Source organism: Apiospora phragmitis (genome assembly GCF_038363925.1).
Source record: "Apiospora phragmitis strain CBS 135458 chromosome Unknown utg000008l:1.0-3514335.0:1.0-3519231.0, whole genome shotgun sequence".
Lineage (NCBI taxonomy): Eukaryota > Fungi > Ascomycota > Sordariomycetes > Amphisphaeriales > Apiosporaceae > Apiospora > Apiospora phragmitis.
Window position 1 is genome coordinate 31882 of NW_027117407.1, and position 25823 is coordinate 57704.

General features: G+C 54.2%; 11 protein-coding genes across 11 annotated transcripts; 2 read left to right on the forward strand and 9 right to left on the reverse strand.

Moving 5' to 3' along the window:
- Positions 1 to 913: 913 nt before the first annotated feature.
- PG994_008430 (polyketide synthase PksD) lies at positions 914 to 4481 on the forward strand (the record flags this gene model as incomplete). The annotated part of the gene is made up of 7 exons (XM_066859839.1): positions 914 to 2284; positions 2402 to 2562; positions 2633 to 2946; positions 2975 to 3143; positions 3166 to 3886; positions 3926 to 3998; positions 4078 to 4481. The coding sequence occupies 7 exons, from the start codon at positions 914 to 916 to the stop codon at positions 4479 to 4481; spliced, it is 3213 nt and encodes a 1070-aa protein (XP_066713428.1).
- A 180-nt stretch (positions 4482 to 4661) lies between these two features.
- On the reverse strand, positions 4662 to 5186 carry PG994_008431 (uncharacterized protein; the record flags this gene model as incomplete). Its single annotated transcript, XM_066859840.1, has 1 exon — positions 4662 to 5186. The coding sequence occupies one exon, from the start codon at positions 5184 to 5186 to the stop codon at positions 4662 to 4664; it is 525 nt and encodes a 174-aa protein (XP_066713429.1).
- Positions 5187 to 5845: 659 nt separating this feature from the next.
- On the reverse strand, positions 5846 to 7565 carry PG994_008432 (uncharacterized protein; the record flags this gene model as incomplete). The annotated part of the gene is made up of 6 exons (XM_066859841.1): positions 5846 to 6415; positions 6483 to 6641; positions 6694 to 6768; positions 6836 to 6913; positions 6968 to 6994; positions 7080 to 7565. The coding sequence occupies 6 exons, from the start codon at positions 7563 to 7565 to the stop codon at positions 5846 to 5848; spliced, it is 1395 nt and encodes a 464-aa protein (XP_066713430.1).
- Positions 7566 to 9301: 1736 nt separating this feature from the next.
- PG994_008433 (uncharacterized protein) lies at positions 9302 to 10538 on the reverse strand (the record flags this gene model as incomplete). Its single annotated transcript, XM_066859842.1, has 3 exons — positions 9302 to 9790; positions 10231 to 10347; positions 10416 to 10538. The coding sequence occupies 3 exons, from the start codon at positions 10536 to 10538 to the stop codon at positions 9302 to 9304; spliced, it is 729 nt and encodes a 242-aa protein (XP_066713431.1).
- Positions 10539 to 11199: 661 nt separating this feature from the next.
- Positions 11200 to 12128, reverse strand: PG994_008434 (uncharacterized protein; the record flags this gene model as incomplete). The annotated part of the gene is made up of 2 exons (XM_066859843.1): positions 11200 to 11873; positions 11975 to 12128. 2 exons carry the CDS (start codon positions 12126 to 12128, stop codon positions 11200 to 11202), a joined length of 828 nt encoding a protein of 275 aa, XP_066713432.1.
- An 85-nt stretch (positions 12129 to 12213) lies between these two features.
- Positions 12214 to 12732, reverse strand: PG994_008435 (uncharacterized protein; the record flags this gene model as incomplete). Its single annotated transcript, XM_066859844.1, has 1 exon — positions 12214 to 12732. The coding sequence occupies one exon, from the start codon at positions 12730 to 12732 to the stop codon at positions 12214 to 12216; it is 519 nt and encodes a 172-aa protein (XP_066713433.1).
- Positions 12733 to 13593: 861 nt separating this feature from the next.
- PG994_008436 (uncharacterized protein) lies at positions 13594 to 14046 on the reverse strand (the record flags this gene model as incomplete). The annotated part of the gene is made up of 1 exon (XM_066859845.1): positions 13594 to 14046. One exon carries the CDS (start codon positions 14044 to 14046, stop codon positions 13594 to 13596), a length of 453 nt encoding a protein of 150 aa, XP_066713434.1.
- Positions 14047 to 14220: 174 nt separating this feature from the next.
- PG994_008437 (uncharacterized protein) lies at positions 14221 to 14502 on the reverse strand (the record flags this gene model as incomplete). The annotated part of the gene is made up of 1 exon (XM_066859846.1): positions 14221 to 14502. The coding sequence occupies one exon, from the start codon at positions 14500 to 14502 to the stop codon at positions 14221 to 14223; it is 282 nt and encodes a 93-aa protein (XP_066713435.1).
- A 1033-nt stretch (positions 14503 to 15535) lies between these two features.
- PG994_008438 (uncharacterized protein) lies at positions 15536 to 16202 on the reverse strand (the record flags this gene model as incomplete). The annotated part of the gene is made up of 3 exons (XM_066859847.1): positions 15536 to 15720; positions 15963 to 16128; positions 16182 to 16202. 3 exons carry the CDS (start codon positions 16200 to 16202, stop codon positions 15536 to 15538), a joined length of 372 nt encoding a protein of 123 aa, XP_066713436.1.
- A 3959-nt stretch (positions 16203 to 20161) lies between these two features.
- PG994_008439 (ATP-dependent RNA helicase ROK1) lies at positions 20162 to 22251 on the forward strand (the record flags this gene model as incomplete). Its single annotated transcript, XM_066859848.1, has 2 exons — positions 20162 to 20176; positions 20239 to 22251. The coding sequence occupies 2 exons, from the start codon at positions 20162 to 20164 to the stop codon at positions 22249 to 22251; spliced, it is 2028 nt and encodes a 675-aa protein (XP_066713437.1).
- Positions 22252 to 22586: 335 nt separating this feature from the next.
- PG994_008440 (uncharacterized protein) lies at positions 22587 to 24902 on the reverse strand (the record flags this gene model as incomplete). Its single annotated transcript, XM_066859849.1, has 5 exons — positions 22587 to 22636; positions 22722 to 22871; positions 22944 to 23275; positions 24668 to 24758; positions 24815 to 24902. 5 exons carry the CDS (start codon positions 24900 to 24902, stop codon positions 22587 to 22589), a joined length of 711 nt encoding a protein of 236 aa, XP_066713438.1.
- Positions 24903 to 25823: the final 921 nt, after the last annotated feature.

Genomic DNA, 25823 nt, shown 5'->3' on the forward strand with positions numbered 1-25823 from the left:
TTTTTAGTTAGGATGCACGGTAAAAAGACGCGTTCGTAGGGTAAAACGCGGTGGCCCGTAACGGGGTGGCCCGTGAGGGGTGCTTTAGCTTAATATTGATTATATACCATACCGTGTTGAGCGCCAGAACGAACCAGCACGTCCAGAAGAAGACATTGCGGACTTTGTTCGGAACAAAAATGCGCAGCCATTCAAGCATGATGGCTACCTTGAGAAGCATGATGATGAGGGAGTAGAAGACTCCGCCGATGAGGATGATCTGAACGAAAGCTTCGAGTTAGTGACACGTCAACTGCAAGGGCTTTGCGCAGAACAGCACTCACGTAGAGGAACTCTGGTATCTGTTTTAATTGAACATCCCACTGGTGGATGAAAAAACCAGTATTCCGATTATAGCGAAACACACAATATATGTAGGCGCAGTAGAAGCTCTTCACACGTCGGAGATTGTATTAGTGGAAGTAGCTTCCAATGCAGAAGGAGTAACATACGTAAGCGAGCAGTCCAAAGCCTTCTCAGACTGTTAGCCTCGGTCGCTATATACTTGCGGATATTGAAGAAGAGGAAATGTGTCGATAAAGGGAACTTACAGTCTTCTGCATACATCCTCTTCAGCGCGACCCTTGAGATGATCCTCAGAAGTACAAGTGTCGTGGTAATCGTTAGGCAAAGAACAGACACAGCAATGGCAATGCTGCCCCCTCTTTCAGGGCTGTCAAAGTTGGATACGGCGCCCTTCGGTGGTGCCAGAGCTGGGCCTTCAAGCAGTTTGTGTTGCTTGTCAACCGGAAAATCAGCAAACCCCGAGAGAGTCCCCGAGCACCTGCGAAGCCAGATCCGGTGGATGGATCACCATGTTGAGCAGCTACGAGGGGCCAGCAACCCAGTAAGTGACGGTAATCTCCCAGACGAGATGGTTCAGGCTTTGCTTGGGAAGCTGGTGGATATGTATCCATCCTGGGAGATATTTCCCACCATTGCAAAAGACCTACGGGCCATCTTACTTGGTCAGGTTGATCCGCTGGGGATCGCATTTGATGACCGTGGCCTGGCCGGGAAGTTTTATGCCGACATTTTTAACACGATCTGCGACGACCGCTTTCGTCGCCTGTTTGCCCTACTTTCCCATGAGAATCCCACGATGCGCGTCCTGGAGGTCGGCGCGGGGACGGGCGGCATGACAGAGCATGTCCTGTCCACCCTCGGCGGCTTGGAAGCCGAGAATGGCGGCAACAGATACGGCGAATACACCTATACCGACATTTCGCCCTCCTTCTTCGAAATTGCCCAGCAGAAATTCCAAGCTTACAATGAGCGCATGTCGTTCCAAGCCTTCGATCTAGATAAACGGCCTCTGGATCAGGGGTTAGAGGAGGGGAGCTACGATGTCATCATCGCCGGCTGCGTCCTCCATGCTACGAAGGAGATCAAGACAACACTCGGCAACCTGCGAAGGCTTTGGAAACCCCAAGGGCGCTTGGTACTGCTCGAGGTCATCGCTCCGCATAATGTCATCACTAATTTCGCGTTCGGCGTACTCCCCGGTTGGTGGTCTGCCGTCGAGGACTTCCGTGCGCTGTCCCCTACCCTGACCGAAAGTCAATGGGATCGGTTCTTGCGGGACAATGGCTTCACTGGTAATGATCTGGCACTTCAAGATTACAGCTGCCAGGACTATCACACTTTCAGTCTGCTAGTGACAACTCGGCAAGAGCCTACCCACAATGGCGTTTCTGAACATGGGAGGCTCTACCTTGTCCTTCGGTGCCCTTCCGATGAGAAGGCTCTGCAGCTGGCCTGTTCCCTTCAGATGATACTACATCACTACGACACGGAGGTGATATATCTTCACCAGGCGAAGGATATCAAGTTCGAAAAGCCCGACTATGTCGTTTTCCTAGTCAAAGTCGAACTGCCGATTCTATCGACACTGGGCGAAACAACGTACGTGGACATCAGGAGCCTGATACAGCGCGCACATCGTATCGTATGGACGACGTCCTCGGTAGTCGGCGACAGCCGGTTTCCAGCGTTTGGCCTCATGCAGGGTTTTCTGCGAACCATTCGGTCGGAAAACGCCGACAAGCAGATCATTACATTCAGTATCGAACACGGGGACGTCCAGAACATTGTACCCGATACAATAGCGAGACACTTGGTGAAAGTGTTCACCAGCGCGTTTGAGACCAAGTCTGATGAGGTCGAATACCGTTTGCGAGATGGTGAACTATTGTCGGCGCGCCTCGTCGAAAGGAAAGCGTTGAACCGCAACCTCCGCGCCCTCGTCTCGCCCCAGGCCTCGGACACGCCGTGAAAGCCCGGGCCCCCTGTCCGACTGGCGGTGGGCACGCCCGGCTTCCTAGACCAGCTGGAATTTGTGGCTGACCCACGCGCATGCGAGGAGCTTGGCCTGGACGAGATTGAGATCGAGGCCAAGGCGTGGGGCCTAAACTTTCGCGACGTGTTTGTCGCACTGGGGCGCCTGCCCGGCGACGACTTGGGTGGGCTACGACTGCGCCGGGATCGTCACACGCGTGGGACGGAACTGCGACGCGACGCTGCGTGCGGGCGATCGCGTGTGCGGCGGCTCCGTTGGCGCCATGCGCAGCTATCCTCGGGCACATGCCGCCAGCTTCGTCAAGCTGGCCCCGAACTTGTCTTTCGAAGCAGCTGCGTCCTTTTTGAATCCGGCCGTGACCGCCTACTACTCTCTGCTGGAAGTGGCCCGCCTCCGGAAGGGCGAGAAGATCCTTGTTCACTCCGCCGCCGGAGCTACCGGGCAGATGGCGATTCAGATCGCACAGACCGTGGGCGCCGACATCTACGCCACGGTGGGCATGGGTGAGAAGAAGCAGTACCTGGTTGACCACTTTGGCATCCCGGCCGACCACATATTCTATAGCCGGGATACCTCGTTCGCTCGCGCGAATTACGAAGGGGCACGGAGTGGATGTGCTACTCAACTCGCTATCAGGGGACGGACTCCGAGCTTCGTGGGAGTGCATGGCCCCCTTTGGTCGCTTCATCGAGATCGGCAAGGCCGATGTCGTGGCCAACAGCGGGCTGCCGATGGAAAACTTCGCGAGCAACGTCACATTTTCCGCAGTAGACTTGCACTTCATTGGCGAGAACTACACGGAAATGTGCCATGGACCTGTTGAGCAGTGGCACCATCAACCACCCCACCCCCTTCAACATCTACCCCGTCGCCGACATCGAGCAAGCCTTCCGCCACCTCCAGAGCGGCAAGAACACGGGGCGCATCGTCATCCGCGTCAACGACACTGACACAGTTCGCAAGCGCCTGGCGTCGCCCGTCAGCTGGCAAATGGACCCCGACGCTTCGTACGTGATTGTAGGGGGGTCCGGCGGCATTGGACGGGCTATCGCGGCTTGGATGGCCACTCGCGGCGCGAAGCATCTTATACTCCTGTCCCGCAGCGGCGACACCACGCCAGCGGCCGCGAAGGCTATTGCTGCGCTCCGGGCGCGCGGTGTCAACGTCGCAGCTCCTAGATGTAATGTTTCGTCCAGCGAGTCGCTGGCCTCGGTGCTGGAGCAGTGCCTAAGCACGATGCCGGCCGTCAAGGGGTGCATACAGTCGGCCATGGCGTTGCAGGACAGCAGCTTCGACACCATGACGCACGCGCAGTGGGAGACGACGGTCCGGTCCAAGGTGCATGTGTCGTGGAACCTGCACGAACAGCTTCCGCCGACATTCGATTTTTTCATCCTCCTCTCGTCGCTCGCCGGCGTGTACGGGAGCATCGCCCAAGCCAACTACGCAACGGGCTGTGCGTATCAAGACGCGCTCGCACGCTACCGAACCTCGCAGGGACTCAAGGCGGTGGTGGCTCTCGACCTGGGCTGGATGCGTACAATCGGCGTCATCGCCGAAAACACGTCGTACTAACAGGTACGGCAGTTCTTCAACGACATGACGGCCATCGAGGACAGCGAGCTCATGGCCCTGCTGGAGATGTACTGCGATCCCCGGGGTCCCCATCCTGCCGCCGGCCGAAAGCCAACTGCTCGTTGGGGCCGTGACACCGGCCGACTGTCTCTCCCGCGGCAAAGCCCTGCCCACCTTGGCGCTGCGCCCGATGTTCTCCGGTTTCTCGCTAGCAAGCGGCGGCACTCACAGTAGCAGCAATGGCGATACGGCGCCCGTCGCGGCCAGCGGTAGTACGGCCAGCTACGCGTTGATGTTCCGTCGGGCTTCGGGGCTGGAGGAGCGGAGCGAGATCCTCATCCAGGGCCTCGCCAGTAAGCTTGCCCGAGCCATGTCCATTGCATCGGACGACGTGGTGCCCACGAAGCAGCTCTCGGACTATGGAGTGGACTCTCTGATGGGGGTAGGACTACGCAATTGGCTCGCTAGGGATTTCGGCGCCAATGTTCCCGTCTTTGATATCATGGGTAGTGCCACTATTGCTGATATTGGGATGTTAGTCGCAGAGAAGACCGAATTTAGGGGTTGAAAGGATCTTAGTATTAGTGTATTATTTTTTAGCTTGTTATTTTTGTTCCGTATCTTTTCTGCCTTAGTTATATTAAGTATTACGTATTAATAATTACTACACTTACCTACCTAGGTACTTCCCTAACAACGAATCCCCACCGTGAACGCCGGACTTCCCGATCGACAATCCAAATCATGTTCACTGAGAGCGAACCATGGCGAGCAGCCTCCGCCCCAACGGCGCATTCCGAGCCCGCTCGCGCATCGTCTCCAGCTGCAGGTACAGCAGCGCATGGAACAGCACCCACCACGCGTCCTCGGCCGCCGCGTCGCGGACCCAGTGCACCAGGCTCTGCGAGCCGGCACCCGCTTCGGGGTCCCGCACGACGGCCCGCACGCGCGCCACGAACCGGGCGTAGTGGAAGTTGACGTCCCAGCCGCCCTGCGTCTTGAAGTCCGGGTACTCCGGCCGGGTCCAGACGGCAGCATCAACGCCAGAAGAAGAAGACGAGAATGAGGCTGATGATAATGCTGTGGGCAGCACCATCTTGTGCACCAGCCGCCACTCGGGCAGGGGGGCATTCAACCCCTCGGCATCCTGTCCGAACTTGCCATGATGAAAAAAGTTGTATGATGTTTGTGCAAGTTTAGACAGTGGGAGTGTGTTGAATACAGAGACTTTGGTGGCGCAGTAGAGAAAGATGGTGTCTTGGTTGGGCGGCATGGGTTGGTTATATACTCGCCAGAACAGCTTCTTTCAACCATAGGAAAACAAAGCCATGGTGTTGCCATTTGAACTTTGTCTATAACATCTGAAAGAACCTTCTCCATGACAAATGCTCATTCTATCAATGGAATCAAGAGCAACAAAAACACAAGGGATATCATCCGAGTACTTGCGTACATCTTTTTTTTATTGCATGTACATGTGGCTGCTGAGGCCAGAACCGGCGGTTGTAACGAGTGATACGTTGTTTTCGCCGGCCCCTCTCATCTATGGACATGAGCATTTCGTTACGTGGATTTGCCTATCGGCACGCACAACCAATCTAGTTACTGAATGACACCCTCTCTTGCGTCTACCCGGAATGGTGATTCTATGCCACAAGACATAGGAGAAGACCAGTAGAAACTGATCGAGCTCCCGCAAGTTTGCACAGGTGACGACGAGGGGGGTGAGAGTCTCAAACGAGGGACATGCGAATAGAATACACACATCAGGTCATGAGAGTTGCTGCGCTCATCTTCATTATGTTAGATGAAGGCCAAACCTTGCGGCTCGGGCACAACGAGGGGTATCTTTCGTGAACAAGGGCAACGGCAAAGCCAATGGTGAGGGATGTACCAGTCTCCTTGGGAAGCTGGTACTGGGCTGTAGACCACTTAGTCGCCGCGCCCAATCATGTCTGCCCAAAGTTTCCGGACGGTCCTTCGGGGCACCCTCTTCTCGTAGAGAGGCTTGTGCTCCTCATTGACATCGTGGTCATCTTCGTAATCGACGTGGACGAAAGCTCGCTCCACATCCGACAGGCCCTCGAGCTTCCTCTGCAGAGCCTGGCTGACATCGTGGGAGACCTCGAGGGGAGTGTAGCGGTCCATGATGATGTCGACCTCGACGTAGTAGTTCTGACCAGCGTGGTATGCACGGCACTGGGAAACTGTCAGCTGGAACCTCAAAGTGTGACGGGCGTAGCCAAAACTGACGGTATCGACCTTGAGGATACGGTCGTCAAACGTGATGGTCAGATAGATCAGGCGCGAAATGTAATCCGGCGGCGCCGTCTTGCCAACCAGCAGCCAGACCTGCTCGAACGCGTTGGAGACCCAGGAGAAGAGGATGAGCAGCGCAATCAAGATGGCGCCAATGGGATCCAGGTACCAGACGAATCGCTCACCGACGACGGCCATGATGAGACCGAAGGTGTTGACAAAGATGTCGTTACGGTGGTCCACCTGCAGGGTGTTAGTCGGTTTCGGATCGACTAGGTTTTGAGAGACTCCTCCATCAAGGACGACTTACGAAGAAGACATGGACCGAGGGATGCTTGCGGTAAGCAAAGCAGTACAGCATGAGACTAGCCTTGGCGAAGATGGCGACGCAGACGCAGACCATGGGCACGATGTGCAGCTGCTCGGAGGAGTCGGTGTGACCATTGCCCAGCGTGCGACCGGATTCAATCTGCAACTTGTCAGCGAAAGTCAAGCATTCGAAACTGGGATCTGTAGCTTACGAGTAGCTCAATGGCGACACAAGTCATCAATGCACAGAAGATGATGATTCCCATGGTCTCGATACGAGTCCGGCCCTGGAAGGAAAACAGCATTAGCAAAGCTGGCCTCCATGCATGGCAAGGCACACTTCTCGTTACTTACCACGGGGTAATCATAGATGGATGCGCGGGCGGCCATCCGAGAAGTGATGAGCATCACGCAGGACGACACCAGATCCATCTGTCGCTAGTCAGCAAACGTGCATCCAACAACCTTTGACAGGGGTAGACGTACGAAGGCATCAGCAGCCGTGGCGAACAGCTATCGCATCGCACACAAGTTAGCCAATTTGCATCTCACTCCCACAAACGTAACGGTCCCCTGGGCGGAGCAATGGTGAGCCTACCGAGAGGGATCCGGTGGAGATGGCGGCGTAGAGCTGGATGACAAACAGGCAGAAGTTGACGGTGAAGGAGGCGTTGATGGCGAACTTGATCTTGGGGCCGAGGCGCGCGTCCTCCTCGACCTGCAGGCGCTCCTCGTCGTCGACGCCGAGGTAGTGGTTGATCAGCTTGTTCTGGTTGCGGTAGAAGTCGCGGAGGTCGCGCTTGTTGGCCTTGGGGTACTCGATCTGGAGCTGCTTCAGGGTGACGTCGTCGCGGCGGTGGCGGCCGATGTCGAGGGGGTCGGCGAGCCCATTGCCAAATGCCAAAGCGGTCGGGGAGACCGACTCCGACTCTTGCTGGGCTTTCTGGGCCTCGCCGTTGCCGACAGCAGCACCAGCATCAGGGCCTGCGACGACGGCATCGTTGGCGGTGTTGGTGCTGTTGTCTTGGTTGGCAGCTGCAGCCGGACCCACCGGCTGGGGCTGGATACCTGCAGCGTCGGACATATTGCGATGCAAGTCCGAAAGTCACGTGCTGTCCCGGAGTAAGCAGACGGCCGTTGCAATCTGCAAAATCGACAGACAATAGGGCTGTGATGGATCGTCGTCAAAGTTCAGGACCAGACGTTCTTGGCATGGGCTAGGCAGAACAAAAAAAAGCCAAGGGGATGACAAGACAAAGGGGGACGGGAAGTCTTGTCTATATACATCCCAAGGCTGATTGATAGGGATAAGCAAAATCCGAGGAGGGAGCCAAGAGCTGCCAAGTCGGTGCCCCGCTCAGATGCGAGATTGCCATTGGAATTGCGCTGCGGGCTGCTGATAGGGGGTGGCCCAGAAAGGCCCATTCCCATCCAGGCGCACACCCAGCAAAACCCAAGAAACAGGTGCTTGCATACGTCACGACGCCAATGACTCGTCAATAGTTGCCCATGCAACGTCGATTGGTCCACACCGCACGCCCTCCCCAGGAAATACTTTAGATAATGTGCATACGACGACACGCTGCAAGCTGCCATTTGATCTACTACCAGGGCTTCGCGCCCAGCTGGTTGGGCCGACACGGTTAGCTGAGTCAGTCAATTACGACAGACCTGCAGCCGATCCAAAGTAATTTGATTCAGATGTTGCTTCTCGCTTGCTTCTCGCCAATTTCTAACAGAGGTCCTAGTGCCCTCCAAGCCTCCCTCCCACCCTGGCTTATCGGGAAACCAGATCCTTCTAGCCAATTGCGTCGGCACTGATTGTGATAGCTAGGTAGTGCCGGCAGTGAGACACCATCGGCCCACACCCGTTAGCTCCGATTGGCTCCCGACAGATCGCGCGCTGACGGGCAAAACTCCCAGAAGGGCCCGAAGGGGTAGCGAGAGAGAGGGCTCCCATCCAACGGGCTTTCTGGTTCATGTACCACTTACCACGTACGGAGTATGCAGTGTACAACTGGCACACCGCCATCATTACTCACATCGACTGAACAGGGTTGGTGTCCTCCACGAATCTCACCGACTACCCTCCCTTTTGTGCTGTCCGTGCATCCCCCGCACCGAACACTCGGTTCTGCCAATCTCGTGAGCATCAGATCACTACTATATCAACGCCTCTTATTACCTTGCAACAGGCTGGTTCCTGGCCTAGCCACTGACAGCAGACTTTGGTTTGGAGCCCTGGCTTTGCAAAACAGGATAGTTCTATACTTTCTTTGGGCCTATATCCACAGACTGCTATCGTAGTAGTTCTATCTGAAACAAGAGTTTATTCGTCGCGTGGTTAGCAAACCCACATGATATGGTCTTTCGTTTATAACCGATTATGTAATGACCGCGTGCTTCGAGACTGAAAACATCCAATCTTATTGGGATATACCAGGTATGCCAACCTTCGCAGTTGGGGTATAATTGACAGCGCAAGGGATCATCCTGGAAGCCAAACCCGTTGATAGAAGGGCCTAGCCGGTTGCCCCGTTCGCCCAAAGCCCGAGTGACGGTTCCTTATCACAGCGAACCTCGACGATGCCAGGTCGCCCAGGTAGATTTAGACTGCAACTGTAGTGTCACTCGGAGACGCAAAACCAAAGAACAGTATGCTAGAACGAACGAAGTTTCTGAATTGATTTGTCTGTCTGTCTATCTTCTGTCTGTCTGCCCGTTTGTTTTCCTGCGAAATTCTCCTTTCATGGAAAAACATGAGGGCCAAAGCAACATCTTCTTCGACATCTCGTCTTCCAACTTGCGACTTCAGTCATCTCACTTTGCAGCTGCATCATTAGCGGCCTTCTTAGCCGCATACTCGGCTGCCTTTTTGACAGCGTCGTCGAATGCCGCCCTGGCCGCATCGTCGGCTATCTTCCGGGCTGCATCTCCGGCTTCCTTCCGGGCTGCGTACTCGGCTTTGATCTTGGCTGCATATTCTGTGGCTTGTGCCACTACTTCGTCGAATGCGTCCTTGGATAAATCATCAGCCGAGGAGTCATCATCAGCTGGGGTGTCAGCTCGAAAGCCTTTCGGGGCCTTGCGGTCCTTGCGTCTCTTGGCAGATTTGTGTAGCTGGCCTGCCGGTCGTTTAGAACCGATGATAGGGGCTGGAGGGGAAGAAGGCTTGAATTCCTTGATTGAATCATCCTGCCGGCGTTCATTGTCGGTGAGGCTGGCGTAGGGGTCGAAGTTCTTGGGCAAGTACTCTGGCTCGACGTAGAAGTCATCGTACTCGTACAGCGGGCCGTACAAGGACCAGAGCTGGTCAAGATAGGTCGTATCGCCTTTGGTAGTTTCCAGGCGCCAGCTGATATCTCGTAGCTTTCCGCCCAGTGTCACACGCATACCAGCAGAGGCATGCATATCGGCCCAACGAATAACTGCATCCCTGAAGGATACGGCGGCTAAGGGGTAAAAGGACGTCTGAAGGATACCAGACAAGGTGTATATAGGCCTAACGAATCACCCTCCCGAAAGGAAAGAAAGGATAGATAGACCAGAGCCCCTAGAAGTGCCATAGTTAATTATTAGCTGAATCAGAACCAAGCCCTTACTGCCTTTGTCACCCCCAGCTTGATCTGGTCCTTGAAGACCTGGGTAAGCTTGTTGGCGATCTTCTGCTGAATGCCGAATATGGCTGCGGTCTTCTGCTGAGTGTCGAAGAGGTCGGTGAGGTCGAGGCGCTGTTGGCCATTCTCCACAGCTTCCTTGGACTTGTCCAGTTTATTCTTCAACGAGTACAATTCCTGTTGGTTCTTCTCGATTTCGCGGATGAGTCCCAGCATTCTGCTCTCGGTAGGCCCAAGGCCATGGGGAACCTGTCGGCAAACGTCAGCACGCTGTAGATCAGGAGGGAAGAAACCACACATCACGGGAGAGAACTTACATTGACAGCTGGCACGACAGGCTCTTTGTGCTGAACATCGAGACCACTGCTGCTGGCCCAGAATGCCATGATGGTCGGCTGCTGGTTGGGGTCATTCGGCGACTGCTTAGGTGAGTTGTCCATGGCGTTTACGTTGACTTTAATCGCTGACGAGGATACAGACGGCATGGTCATACTGTGTTGGGAGGAAGGAGAAGCCATCAACGTGGTCGCGTAGATTGGACGGATCAATGTGAGGTAGGGTACTGGGAGGAGTGAAAAGTGAAGATGGAGAGATGGACTGCGATTGGGGTTTCTTGTCCTGACAGAAAAGGTCAATATCAGGCAGCAAGCACCAGACTAGTCTCGTTCCAATTCAGAAAATTGACATTTACTTGAAGCAGAAGGAAGGCGCCTGCCAGATGGCATAGGCAGACTGAGAATGGAAGCAACATGGAGCAAACGGAAATGCATGTATGGAGCCCTGATTACAATCTACGGAGACCCGCTTGCTCCAGCGCAGTTCTCCCTGAAGTCTGGTCATGTAGTATTAAGTACATTCTCAATATGAATTTAGTTCATGCTATCTATGAATGTATGGAGGTAATTACGCCCAAGTTCTGTGATGTCAGACTGTGTAAGAAAATCCGAAATCCGAAACCAAGCATCTCTCCAGGAACAAAGGCCCAGTTCGCCATGCAATTGGGCAGTAGGAAATAGAAGCTAGGAAAAGATGTGTTCTCATAATATGTGGACGTCACTGTCCATCAACCCCGTGCGGCAGCATGTCACCATTGCTGCTCCTTCAGTTTCCACTCTCCAGGTTCTCTTGATCAGAGACACTCTCCAAGTTCTCTGGCTCGGAGACGTGGTCCTCCTGCTTCTGAGGAGCAACACGAGCAGCGAACTGAAGAAACTCCTCCAGGGTCTTCTTGCCACGTCGAATTCCTTCCGTGGCGCCGTCGATGTCGCGAAGAGCGTTCTCGGCCTCCTCATGAGCGCGAATGGCATGGTCACGAGCACCGGCAACGACCTGGCCAGTCTGCTTCTCGGTGTTCTGATCGATGTCCTCTGCCTCCTTCTTGGCCTCCGCCAGTTTCTCTTCAGCGCGGGCGCGTGAGTCGGCAAGGAGCTGGGCAGCTCGAGTCTCATAATCGGTGTGGATCTGCACTGCCTCGTTATTGGCAGCCTCGGTAATCTCCTCGACTTCGGTGTGTGCTTCGGCGACGATCTGGGTGGCTCTAGCCTCGGCATCCTTCTTGACCTTGGCGGCTTCCTCGTAGGCCTTGCCGACCGTCTCGTTGGCGGCTGCCTGGGCGTTGGCGAGAATGTTGTCGGCGATGCCCTTGGCAGTTGCGCTGATGATGCTCTTCTGATTGTCAGGCATGTTGTCCGATTCATTGGCAGGCTGCTTCTGGGGGTTCTTGGAGGTTCCGGACTGCTTGACAGCCTTACTGCTGGACTTCTTGGTGGACCGGCCTTTGGGAGCATCGACAGCACTATCTGACTTGACAGAAGGCCGTCTCTCAAGCTGGAAAGCAGCAGCGCCTTTGGGTGCGGAGGGAGGGGGTAGAAATCACGTCTCTCCACAGCAGATTGAATTGCCTGGGGTGCCGATGTAGCTGAACCAGCCTTGTTCTTGATCGGAGTGGAAGTGGGAATGTGAGTGTTCTTGGGCTTAGCCGGCGGGGATTTCTCCATGATGATCTGGTCCGGGTGCTCGTCACGAGCCATGCTGTTATGTCACATGAGTCAGCATTTAATTACTCGGCAGGAAACAGCAAGATAGGATGAGGACGGGTGAAATAATAAGCGGAGCTCACAACTTCTCGTCGATGCTCTTGGTGATCTCTTTCTTGTGAGCGGCCTTCTTCTTCTTGCTGAGGGTCTCGTTGGCCTGCTCCCAGGTGCTGTACTCGGAGTCAACCTCGGCAGCCATGAGCTTCTTGCGACGTTGCTTCTCATCGTGCTTCGACTTGATGGTGGGGAACTCGACGCGAGCAGGCTTCTTCTGTCGCTTCGTGGCTGGTCCAGCTGTAGCGTCGGGGTCATCGTTGGTTCGCTTGGTTGACTTTGTGGCCACGACGGGATCATTGGAACCATCAAGGTCATCCTCCATCTCGATGGCGGAATCAACATCCATTTCAGCGGTATCAACGGTCTGATCAGCGATGGGATCAACGGTGGGATCAGCGACGGGATGGTCCATTGCGTAATCAGCATCAGCTGGGATGACCGGAGTGCCTGCGCCAGTATTGGAACCTGAGTCCAAACCAAAGTCAGTCTCGACGTGGGGAGCAGTCAGATCGACTTCGGAGGAATCATCGTGAGTCGCCATGGTGAGAGGTTGCGTTTGGTTAGATGGGATAAGTATGAGTGAATGTGGCAAAAAAGATGGAATGGTATGTGAGGCTGGACTGTTGAGGTTGCAACGAATCCTTGGTAGAAGTTAGTTTGCTTCAACTGCTGTGATTTTGAAAGATCTTTGCTTACCCTGATAGAATATGAGATTGTGAGGCCACTACGGCTGTCCGTTGAATAGGTAGATAATTTCGTGATTGTTCTCGTTTTTGGGTGTGAGAGGAAGCTCAACAGCATCAACAGCAGCAACTAGGATCATGTGAGGGATAGGTCAACCACAATGGGAACAAGCAGAGCAGACCTAAATCGTAATAAGTAATCATCCCACTACTGAAGAGTTTCCACTTGTGTTGCTAAACGTTTATTGGACTGTCAGGAATTCAGTTCTTCGTCGGTTTAGTTCAGCTGGTTCCCAGTCACCCATCGCCGCGCAAGGTACGTTCTCAGTCGTCGAACACTATATTCACGTGATAACAATCGGCAATATTCTTCTAATATTAGATCATCGAGAGCCCATGTTCCTATTCATGTGTCGTGATCATGGCATAGCTATCTAGGCTCTATCACAATCAGCTCACTGCGAGCTCGAGCATCATGCCATGGACGAGTTGATTGGCAAGTTACCACGCCAGTTATGCAGCTTGTACGGCCATGTGATTCCTTGGGATCCTCCTATCACACAGCAAGCGGTCCATCAGTTCGGACCTATTCCACTTGTGATCGGTATCGTGTTTTCCATCCTGGACTTCTTCCGGTCCTAATAACAATCGCTTTATACTTGAACGTTAGCCTCGATCGCTCCTTCTCAAATGATTGTTTAACATACCAACGAGTCCAGCTACAGGACTGTGAACTTGTCGCCCCATACTTGGAGCATTTGGCTGCCAGTCAGCTCCTCCGCGCCACAATAGAAGCTCCAGCTATCCTCGACGTCCATGGGAGCGGTGAGCTTCATATGCATGGTAAGTCCGCCAAAGTTCCAATCCTCGATGGATTCGCCGTCATTGTTGATCTCGTCTTCGGGACTATCGCCACTAATGCTGTCTTCGAGACTCTCGTCACTGATGTCGTCTTCGGGACTCTCGTCACTAATGTCGTCATCAAATTTGGCGTCTTCGGGATGCTCTTCACTGATGTCGTCATCAGATTCGAAGTCTTCGAGAATCTCGTCGTAAGGGCTGAGTCCGTCGGAATTAGCCATCTCCCAACGAGGCGGAATCCTGTTGTTGGGGAACTCGATCATATTTCGGATCTGGTTGCGGCGCTCCTCTCGGCGGAGCGGTTGCGCCATGAGAGGGAAACAGTTTCCCGTGAATCGTTGTCCAAAACTACAACTTGTAAAGTCATACTGATTCCAAGGCTGGCCGATAACCAAGATGTCGTGCTCTGGGCTGATGTAGACTACGCCGCAGTCTTCAAAGCATACCCGGCCGTCGAATTGATCAATGGAGCGTGCGCAGCGAACCTACAAGCCCATGGGGAAGTGTGTCAGGTAGACGTCGCGGCTCTCAATCGAGACGGATAAGAGGGCAGAAGCAACCCGCTTGCTGACAGGTCGGATCCAGCCAGGCTTGCGCGCCCAGACGAGGCGGTCGTACAATTCCGGGAATCGCGTCCCCCAGATCTTGATGCGCAGCTCGGTTGGGAGGCGGGAGAACGGGTGGAAAGTGGAAAACTCGGCCGCGCGACTGTTGATGGCGATTCGAGCAAGCATTCTGGCTACGAACTCGTCCGTGTCCACCTGCATCTGGGTCTGGTCAGTTGTGCGCTTCCAGATATGTGAAACATTGGCTACTTTACCTTTTCGGAATGAGAATAAAACACTTGGAGTCCTAGTTATGAACAGTACGGGGTGAAAGGTATCAGAAAAGAGAAGGACCGATGAGTGGGGGCAGCTGAGAAGTCGCAACTGGAGAAAAAGTACCTGGTGAGGAATCAGATGGGGAGAAATCGTTAGTGAGGCCTTGCTTGCATATGTAATAAGCAAAAAACGAGAGTCACTTTGACAGCGTCACAGGAGTGTAATAATGAGCAAGTAGCTTGACGGCGTGGGTTCCAATTCCATTCATTAATTACTGAGTCAACAATAAGGTCAGAGGCCTTTTTGGGGCTTACGATTCTCTTCATGTGTCGTGATCGTCTCACGGCTGGCTACCTAGACTCCATAATGGTTGGCTCACTGCCAGCTCGAGCGTCATGCAATGATAAGTTGATTCCATACTAAATTTCTTGCTATCTGGCCATTTCGAAGGCGCACCGCTGACTGAATCCCGTCCAGCCCATCCAAACTTGGCACTGGTAAGTGACCACGCCAGCTATTAATGCAACTCGTAGGGCCAAGCGATTCCTCGATAATTGCTATTATTATATAGCGAGCGGTCCATTATTCCGGACCTATCCCATCTTTAATCCGCACCGTCGTCTCCATGTTTAGACTTCTTCCGGTCCTCGAAATAGGCGTCGTATGATTTCGATCTGTATGTTTAAACGTTAGCCTCAATCGTTATCCCTCTAATATTTGCTTAATATACCACTGATTCCGTCGGTAGCACCGTGAATTTGCCGATCCATTTACGCAGCACCTCGCTGCCACTAAGCTCCTCGGCGTCCCGATGGAACTCCCAGCACTGCTCGGCGTCCATAGGAGCAGTGAGATTCAAATGCTTCGTGAGTTCCCCAAAGTCCCAATACTCGGTGTGTCTGCCATCCTTGTTATATCTTCGGGGTTGTCGTCATAAGGGTCGATTTCTTCGGAAACCTTAAGGGTAAGAGGAAACCGTTCATCCAAGGCGCTGGGAAACTCGATCAAGTTTCGGATGCGGTCCCGGGGCTTCTGTCGGCGGAGCGGCTGCGCCAGGAGTGTGAACTGTCTCCCCCGTGAATGGCCGTGGAGCAGTGGTTTCCCAATACTCCTCTAACCAAGGCTGACCGATAATCAGGATGTCGCGATCTGGGTTTATATAGACTACACCATCTTTGTACCAGTCTATTTGCAGTTGGCTAAAACGTTTATTTGCATTTAGCCAGATACTTCGTTTATAGACCTTCGTGCCCACTGGGAAGCGAGCCAGGTAGATGTCACGGCTCTCGTGGCAGATGGATATGAGGACTGAGGCGAACCTCTTCTTGTCCAACTTGATCCAGCCGGGCTCGCGTACCCATACGAGACGGTCGTGGATCTCTGGGATCAGCTCTTCCAGATCTTACTCCGCAGCTTAATCGGGAGGCGGGCAAATGGGTGAAAGAATGTCTTGCGTCTGTTGACGAAGAGTTCCGTCTGCTTGTCGGTAACTAGTTCCGTTTCCGTGTCGGACACCCAAGCCGGGTCCATGTTGGTAGCCCGATCTGGCTCCGTGTACCAATCCGAGTTCATCTAGGTATGGTCAGTTTTGCGCTTCTGGTGGTGTGATGGACTATGTGCTTTACCTTTCCCGACTGCACAGACATATCGAGGGATTCAGCTTATTGATACTGTTGAATGGAGTAGACAGGACTCGAGATCATCGCTATTATCGATTGGTATGGATGGGTGGAATGAGGTAGCTGAGCAAAGTGCAGATAGAAAGGAGAAGCAATTGACTAGTAATGTCTATAGCGAAGTGTTGGCGAGAGGACGACGAGGATAAGCAAATGGGAAAGATGTGACTGCGGTGGATGAAGAGGGCTCTGGGGAGGAGACCTTGTAGTGGGATGTGTTTGCACAGAAGCAGTTGTGGTGGAGATGATGAAAAGAAATAGTCGAGGAAAATGAGGGATCTTTATAAGCGGAAAGGTAAAGTGAATACAGTAATAGCGATTTAGGCAATTGGAATATTGAATGTAAGGGTAGAACTTTTGCTGATCATCGCTATAGGTAAGTACTTAATGTGCCAAGCTACCTCGAGGCCACCCACCTCGTCTTCACCGTTCACTTATCCCAGGTACATTCATACGTTCCTCATCTATTTGGCCAGCAGTTCAGAAGTTAGCAGCTCATGCTAAAAGCCCGCTTCCTCGTTCTTATGTCCTTACGCATTTGTAAAGCAGAAACGAATGCCACTCCGGTAACGTAATAGTCTTGTATTATTAATAAGCGAGCAATCTAACATTGCAAATTCCACATGGGTTGCTACTAAAGGCCTGATCGTTTGAGAAACTCCAAGGCTTCGTCCCCCGCGCCGGGGCGGTCCTCTACATCACGACGCCCGAGGAGCTGTCGAGCCAATCTAGAAGGCCTCTCCCAAACATCCCGATACACTTGGCATCCACCACTGCGAACTCGGGATCGATCGTGACTTGGTTGATCTCGGAATATGAAAGTGGTAGCGGACAGCTTGATGAAGCATCTTCGCCCCCTTGGGGCGAAAGCAGGAATTCTAGTAAGCTATCCTGTTGATCATCCGTGAGCTGGTAGATGAGACCGGGCGCCTCGGGTCGTGATGACTGAAAGTAGACATTGGGGATTTCGACCTCCTCGCAAGTCTCCTTGCTGCTGGAATGCAGCAAGCCACCTCCTAGAATGCGATCCTCGGCCCATTATCCCACCATGTCGGCTATTCCCGCGGGATACAGATGATGAGCGACAAAGCCAGGATGAGCGAAGAGCGTTGGCCGTGGCTCGTGGCTATAATATGGTTTGGGTGAACGCTCCCATAAAGTAACCTTGCTGATGCTCATATCGCTTCCAGGCGGGTGGTTTTGATCATGTGTCTGTCATCCTTCTGGGAACAGATATACAGCGATTTGATGAAGTGCTACTGCCACGAGCCCAAGAAGCAGTGAATTGAAGCTGCAAGTTCCCGGAGCAGATTCCTCATACGACTGTAATACCTGGCGGGAGAGCAAGTATCAGTATGTGCAAGCACAGTAGAGAGCACAAAGGATTCCTGCTAACCTCGCTATGTAAAGCTTTGGCTCCAAAAAGTCACCCCCAGCCAGCTCGTCCAGCTCCAGCCAGGGAGGTGCTTCAGGGGTAAACCGACCGCAGCCCGGCACGAGTCAGTCGGCGGCCGGCTCCGTCAGATCCAACAATCCACAGCAGCCCGACTTGAACAGCGAGATTGGCGGGATTCGTATCTGGGAAGAACCCGACGATACCAGATTTGTCCAGCCTGCGACGGTAGAAGTGGATAAAGACTCCGTCACATTCCGCGCTGTTACCTCATGCATCAATCTCGGGTTGAGGCTGCTGGAGTCTCCACAGGAACGGCCGCTATAGTGAGCATTGGCCAAGGTGTCATCTCGAACAGAGCCAACTTTGAACACATCTACGAAGACAAGCCGCAGAATATGATCTAGTGGGTTGAGCTCTTTCTGGCGTGTCTCAGGGCGAGTTTTCCAGCTATCGTGGTAACGAACCGTCTGGTGGGCGAGGGGGCAACCTTCAAAGCGAACTGGGCGCGTGGTGGTGTCAAGATGCGACAGTGGGATCCCAAGGAAGCCGGGCATCTGAAGCTTAACAAGTTGGTAAGATTCTCAAGTCATCACAAACCTAGTCTACCGATGAAAGACGTCTCTTCGGGAATATCTCTAACATGCTGGTATATACTTAGATTATATATCATTTGATCAGGGCGGGCCGAAAGGCCGCTCAGAACGAACATCCACGAGATGCCCATGTCTCTGCTTACGAGAGGTTCTTGCTTCTCATGGGGATAACTGTTGCACACGAAATGATGCATTTCTTCGTCGGGTTCCTTACCGGCTACGATAGGCCTGCCACTCCTGATGAGATAATCTTCCTTCCCTTAATCTACAACACTAAGTCTAAGGTCCCGAAGGGAAAAAGAAATCGGTGAATCTGGCCGGGCTTGGGAAGGTCGCGTCTTCGGTGGGACCATCATGGCGGTCGAGGACAGGTCGAATCCACTTGGTGTTTACCAGTCTGGGGACTTGTACCTCATCGATGCAAGCGAGATTGTACGGAAGGTGGACCATACGAGTGTTAAACGCATTCTGGCCCTATGTAAGTTTCAACTGAGTCACCCATCCAACAACGAGACTTCTAATGACTGGAAAAGACATGGACTTCCCTATCCGCAAAACTGGGGACGCTATGCCTCTTGATACTCTGATCTTGATCAATCGTCAGATGGAAGGTGTACGAGCTGCAATACTGCCTCCAGGTTTGGTGCCGAACTCACCAAGAAATCGCAGCGGACCGGGTGTGATTAGCAGCGAGAGCCTTCGCTCCTTGGTTCGGATATCTCCACATACAGTCCGCGGGAGGGAGTTCGCTATTCTGGGTCAAGTGCTCAGAGAACCCTCGTCCCTTTTCGTCGCTGCTTGAGCGGATACATATATGGTTAACGTTTGTTGACTGGGGAGGCCTTGTAAATTAGATAAGGAGTTGGCGTTCCTGTACATTTCTAGTTATTAATCAAGATAGGTAACATACATCTTGCGTTCAACTAGATAGGTCTTACTGCGTACAGTTAGCTGGCATTGGTGTGTTATTGCGAGATACTAGGTTGTGAGTAAAAGCCACTCGAGCTTCCGGTTGCTGGACTTGGTACTTATAAGCCTGGCCGCAACGCCTACAGGAGGGATAATTGCGCCCCAGCAGCCGGGAAAGTTTCGGGTGGTTATGAAATCGTTGGGTGACCCAGTATTGTCGCTGTTGAGTTACTTCGAAGGGATTGAGCCGTGGTCATCAATGCCTACATCGAGTGGGCCTCAACACCGTCATGTAGCAAATAGCTATGTAGAGCCTTGAGAGTTATTCGATGGCCTACTTCCGCAAGAACGTTCCACTACATGGGCGAGAACTCGACACCGGTCGAACAGGTCCCTAGCAACGGAATCGGGACTGGCAACTCCGTAGATAGGCACGGAGAAACTGCATAACTGGCATTGGGATGAGTTAATATATGTTATAGCCCATGGCAAGGTATTGATGCACATGAAGGGGGTGCTAACGCATGTTATATAAACTGCCATGGAATCACTCAAGTGGATTTATGTAATAATGTTAGCCGTCAAGGGGCTATTAGCTAAGGTAGGCAGATGAATTGAATGTTGCATAAAACCCACCTGTGGCAAAACCCAAAGATTCTCACGCAAAGAGCTAAATCTGCATATTCATCATTCAGTGTTCTCCGATTAGTGAATCTATTGAACTTCATTTGCGATGCGGCGGCATAGCACGATCGACAGAATTGAGGTTCCAGTTCCCAGGCAGCTCGGAGCTCGCCCCGCTCAACTGTCTCAACGCGGAAACCCAGAACTTTAGCGGGTGGGGCCACTGAAGAGTGAGATCGAATGCGCTGGACTGGCAGAAACTCTCACCGCCCAAAAGTTTTAGCGGCTGTTGATCGTCAATTGCAGCGCATCCGAGACGAATTGAGCAGCCCACCTGAGATAATGACTGCGACTCGACAGTAGAATCCTTCCTGAAGATCGCGATTTCCACAACCGCTAGCGCTGCCATGGATCTGTTGAAGGTACTGTCCCGCGGGACGAAAAAGTCGGCGAAGCCCGAGAAGTCGCTTGCCCTCCTCCCAAGCCGACCAATCCTCAACTGTACACGGATTTCACAATACGAGGCACCAAGCGCAAAGCAGACGAGGCCCTCACCCAGACCGCCAGCGCCGCCGCCGCCGATGATGTCGATTTCTTCGCGACCAAGGAGACCGCCAAACCTGCTCCGGCGCCGACCGACGATGAGCAAAAACCTGCGAAGAAGCAAGCGACCAGCGCTCCCCCTCCTATGAGCCATGACGAGATCTACCAAGTACTGAAGGGTCACAAGCTGAAGTTCACAATTCTGTCGAGCCAGGAGGAGAAGAAGTCCAAGGTCAAGAAGTCAAAGAAGAAGGACAAGAAGAAGCAGAAGGCCGAGGTGAAGGCGGCAGATGGAAAGCAGTCGCTGTACCCGCGACCTCTCACGTCCTTCAACGAGCTGAAAGGAGTCTACAACGTGTCGGCACGACTGGTCGCCAATCTCGCAGAGCACGGTTACCGACTTCCGACCGAAGTGCAGATGGGCAGTCTACCCCTTCTGCTGAACTCGAAATCCGCCGTGACTGACACTCTCGACAACTCCGACCATGTCAACTTCCTTGCTGTCGCACCGACCGGCAGCGGCAAAACCCTGTCTTTCCTGATTCCTGCCATCAACAGGATACTCGGTCAACGGCAAAAGTCTCAAGAGAAAGGAAACAAGCAATCTCTCGACGCAATTGTCCTTGCGCCAACCCGCGAGCTCGCTCATCAAATCGTCTCCGAGGGCCAGAAGCTGGCTGCGGGCACCGGCGTGAAGATAGTTCTGTTCAAGAAAGGCATGCGCGTTGCGGCGGAAGCATCAGACATGGAAGTCTCTCAAGAGTCCGATAGCGAGAGCGACGACGAAGAAGAGGACGAGGAAGAGTCGCATGAGGCGAGCGAGGACGAGAGCACAGCACCCCAGGCTGTGACCAAAGCCGACATTCTTGTTACTACCCCCATGCTACTTCTGAATTTCCTAAACCGAGGAAAGACGAAGAAGATGCTACCGTCAGTGCGGACGCTGATCCTGGACGAAGGCGATGTACTACTGGACGAACTTTTCAGAGAGCAGACCCAGGGGATTCTGGCTTCTTGCACCAGCCAGTCTTTGCAGCTTATGTGTTTCTCCGCTACTATGGGCTCAAATATCGAGACCTTGCTGGTGCAGGAGCTCAAGAAACGGCAGCAGGACGAATCGTCAGCATCTCCCCTAGTCCGACTCGTCGTCGGCCTGAAGGATACCGCCGTCAAGAACATCAAGCACCGCCTCATCTACACGGGTGACAACGAGCGCGGCAAGCTCTACACCATGCGGCAGCTGCTGCACCCCACAGGCACCAACGAGGCGCTCCCGGACATGAATCTGCCGTTCCTCGTCTTCGTGCAGACAATTGATAGAGCTACATCCCTTCACGATGAGCTCAAGTTCGAGTTTCCGGTCGAGGCTGGCGGATCTACACGTGTGGCGGCGCTGCACTCGTCCATGTCCGAGACGGCGCGCAGCAAGATCATTGCGCGGTTCAGGGCGGGCGAGATCTGGGTGCTCATCACGACCGACCTGCTGATGCGCGGCATCGACTTCCGCGGCGTCAACGGCGTGATCAACTACGACATCCCGACCAGTGTGGCCGGGTACGTGCACCGGGTTGGCCGTACCGCTCGAGCCGGCGGCGCAGGAGATGCCGTGACCATGTACACCAAGGAGGACATCCCTTTCTTGCGCAGCATCGCGAACGTCATCACCCTGTCGGAGAAGCAGGCCGGCAAGGACGGCAACCAGGACGCCGTGCCCAAGTGGCTGATGGACGCGCTGCCCAAGGTCAAGAAGGAGGACAAGCAAAAACTCAAGAAGGGCGGCGTCGAGTCACGGCGCGGCGCCAAGGCGCAGATCACGTCCAAGAGCGCATGGGAGCGGCGGAGGGAGAATAACCGGCGCGGGGCCATTGCGGGCAGCAGGCGGAAGGCGGGCGAGGATCAGGATGGTGGGAATGAAAGTGAGGGTCAGGAAAGCGAGTGGGGTGGACTTGACTAAGGCTGAGGTGGAAGTAACATGGCCATTTTACGAATGAATGACTAGATTCCAAGAGCAATGCACAAGGTGATTTCAGATGAGATGCTATGTATTCAGTGGTGCCGCTGTCAGTGCAGCATTTCGAACATGGCCGAACTGGAAACTGTGAGATTCAGCAAATGTACAATAAATTCGCTTCTAACAAAAGTTGGTATTATTACAATTCTAGTAAACCAAGAGTCCGCCTTTATCATCTAAACATCGCTCCCAACCCCTGTTCTTCTAGTTTCTAACACTCCACCATCTTACCTAGCATAAATCTTGTCTGCGTCAATCCCAATAAAGGGGTTGGTGTTTTAATACATCGGGGAGCCCATGCGAGCCTTGATTCCACTGCCGATTTGGGCTGTAGGGTGCATATTGTGTCAGCATATCTCGAATGGAATTGACGGCGAGCTTTGAATAGAAGGAACGGATGGGGGCACACTTACGAACGTCGTCGCCAGCAATCGAGGTCCACTTGTCCCAGTTGGGGCACGTCTGCGCCACGACGCCGGGGATCGCCATGTCCTTCTGGATGGCGGCGGGGTTCTCGAGCACCATCCAGACGAAGCCGGCCGAGGCGTGCCACGCGATATGGCCTGTGATCGTAAAGTCAGTAGGATGTTCTCATCATGCGGTAGGAGAGGGAAGTAGTGTGAGGGAATACGAACAGTGAAGGGGCCAGACGCCTGGGTTGTCCTGGTTCCACTGCAGGACGATGTAATGGCCCGGCAGCAGCATCTGGACGTCGCGGCGCTGCGGGTTCTGCGGGTTGACGATGGTGCCGTCCCAGCAGTGACCCTTGACCGTGGACGAGGACGGTGTGCCGCTGCTTCCCGTGTTGGTTCCACTGCCACTGCCACTGCTGCCGGTGCTGGTTCCACTTCCAATTCCGCTGCTTCCGCCGCCGTGGGATGAGGAGGATGGGCTGTTGAAGGGCCACAGCCAGCTAGGCCACAGCGTGCGCCGCTCGATGCGGCTGGGGACCGCCGCGGCGCCGCCGCTGCGGCGGTTGGACAGGTGGATGGCGCCCGAGCTGTCGGTGCCGTTGCCGACCTGGGCGGCAGAGCAGGCGCCCTCCTGCAGCACGAAGAAGTTGTGACCATGCAGATGGATCGGGTGCGGCTGCTGGCCCGGGTTCTCAAAGATGAAGCGGAGCGACTTGTTGGTGCCGTAGTTGTGCACGTTGCGGATGGGGGCGAAGTTCAGGTCGCCTTGCTTGACGTCCAGCAGGATCGGGTCGTTGTAGTTGACGACCATGGTGCGGCCGGCCTGGTACCAGATGTCCGACGTGCCGTTGCTGAGCAGCTGGATCGGTAGGACTTCGGTCACGCTCGGGGTGCCGGGCGCGATGGGGTAGAGCGGCACCGTCTGCGAGAGCGGGTCATTGCCGCAGTAGGTGTTGTAAGCGTTCGGCTGGGGCTGGGACGTGGGTGCCACGGTGCGGTCGGCGCCTTCGTAGAAAATGGCGGCGAGAGCCAGGGTCGAGTTCTCCTTGGAGATGGAGCAGGGTGGCGGCTTGAAGGCGCGCAGCCAGACCGCGGACTTGCTGTTGCCGGTGCCTTTCACGAGGACGTCGGTTCGCTGCCCGGGGGCCAGGGTGACAACGGTCGTGTCGTAGGGCTGCAGGGGCACGAAGTCGTTGGCAATGACGGTCATGGTGTGCCCATCAATAGAGATCTTCTCGACGGACGAGGCCGAGGGGTTGATGAAGCGCAGGCGCATGGTCTTGCCCGAGGTGAAGTTGAAGCTGGCGAGGGGCGCGTTGTTGCCCATGTAGCTGTTCTTACCGTTGATCAGGTTGTTGTCGGAGCGGGTGATGACGGGGTCTTTCGCGAGGAAGCCGGCCAGGACGTCCTCCCACCACTCGTGGTAGAACTCGTTGACCATGACGGGCCCGACGTCGACGTCGTACTGCGTCTTCTCGTTGGGCCCGTGGATGACGATGGGGCCGAAGCCGCCCGACGCGTACTGCGACTCGACGTGGGAGTGGTACCAGCTGGTGCCGTACAGGTCGGCGCGGAACTTGTACTTGAAGGTCGAGCCCGTCGCGATGGGGCACTGGTCGACGCCCGGCACGCCATCCATCCAGGGCGTCTCCTTCTGGAGGAGGCCGTGCCAGTGGATGGCCCCCGGGGCTTCGGTCATGTTGTTCGTCACAGTCACCTCGAACCAGTCGCCCCAGTTGGCCTCCATGACGGGGCCCGGGTACTGGCCGTTGACCAGGATCAGGGGCACCTGCACGCCGTCCGGGGCGGCCAGCTGCTTGGTGAGGGTCCACGAGTAGGACCGCGTCACGCCGGTGTCGGGCATTTGCTGGTAAGGGTTGGCATTTTGGGAGGTCCTGTAGGAGTGGTTAGTTTGATATTCATCACTCTTTCATGAAATATCTTACAGCGATCCCCACGGGAAGCCGTTTGGCAGAGGGTTGTTCGTCAAGAAGGACGGAAACAAGGGCGCGAATTGCGTGCCCAGCAACGAGAGGGCTGGCGGTAGTTAGTCTCTTGAAAGCTGTACCAATGCGAAGTCGCGGGCCACTTACAATTACTCCCGGCCAGGTTGATCGGGCTCAGAATGTTGAGGCCAGCGCTTGGCACAGTAGCTGAGCCTTTGCTGCCGGTGTTACCCATCGCGGCAATTTTTGCTACCAGAGTACTTGTGATTGTCGTTTTCCTGCCCAGCAACAGCTAGAGAATAGCAAATGTAGAAGACGGAAAAGGAACGAGAGTACGAGTCTTCCAGAGGGAATGGGTGGAAGAGGCAGGGGAATGCCAAGTCTGGAGATGGGATGGAAAAATCAGCATAGGAAGAGAATGGCGCCCACGTCTTATTATACTGCGTACATAGGCTTCTTCCGCAAGCCGCACCCGCACTCGCGATATTCGGATGCGCGTAGCCGTGGCAGTGGACGAAGAGAGTCTGGCAGAGCCCTCCAGTGCTGCTGACGCGCTGTGCGGGAACCTGCGCATCCGCCCCATAGCTGATACAGTGGCAGTCCGAGTCACGAAGCCATGGAGTGGGATTTCGAGAATGTCCTTACTGATTGCCATGGGCGTTGAGGCGTATTGGGTTCAACGGCAATTACCCTGACCTGCAGTAGTCTGATTCCCCTAACGGCATTCGGCAAAAGCGAGGTCTGAGCCACAGGGCGAGCTGGTGGCGGCTATTTATAGTTCAGACGACCGGAAGACTGGTCACACAGCGCGGACACTTTTCACGAAAGGGGAGTCGTCTGGTCTACGCTGAGCTCTTTCTTCCTCGTCAGTTCAGCTTCCCATCCGGAGAACAACAATTGGGAAACATTGTTGGTTGCAGGTACATGTCTCCGGGGCAGTGACACGGGGCAGAGAATCTCTCCTATGTTCCGACACCCTCCCTATATCTGGACCTAAGTCAGATGTGCTGATTTGCAGCCCGCCTTCGCCTTGTTTCTCTCTCTCTAGTCCGAGCTTTGTAATCCGAAATCGAGATGTATTTAGATTAGAAACAGTGTCGATCGATATGCACGGATCTAATCTTAGTAACAGGAACCAGACGAACGGATCGAACAA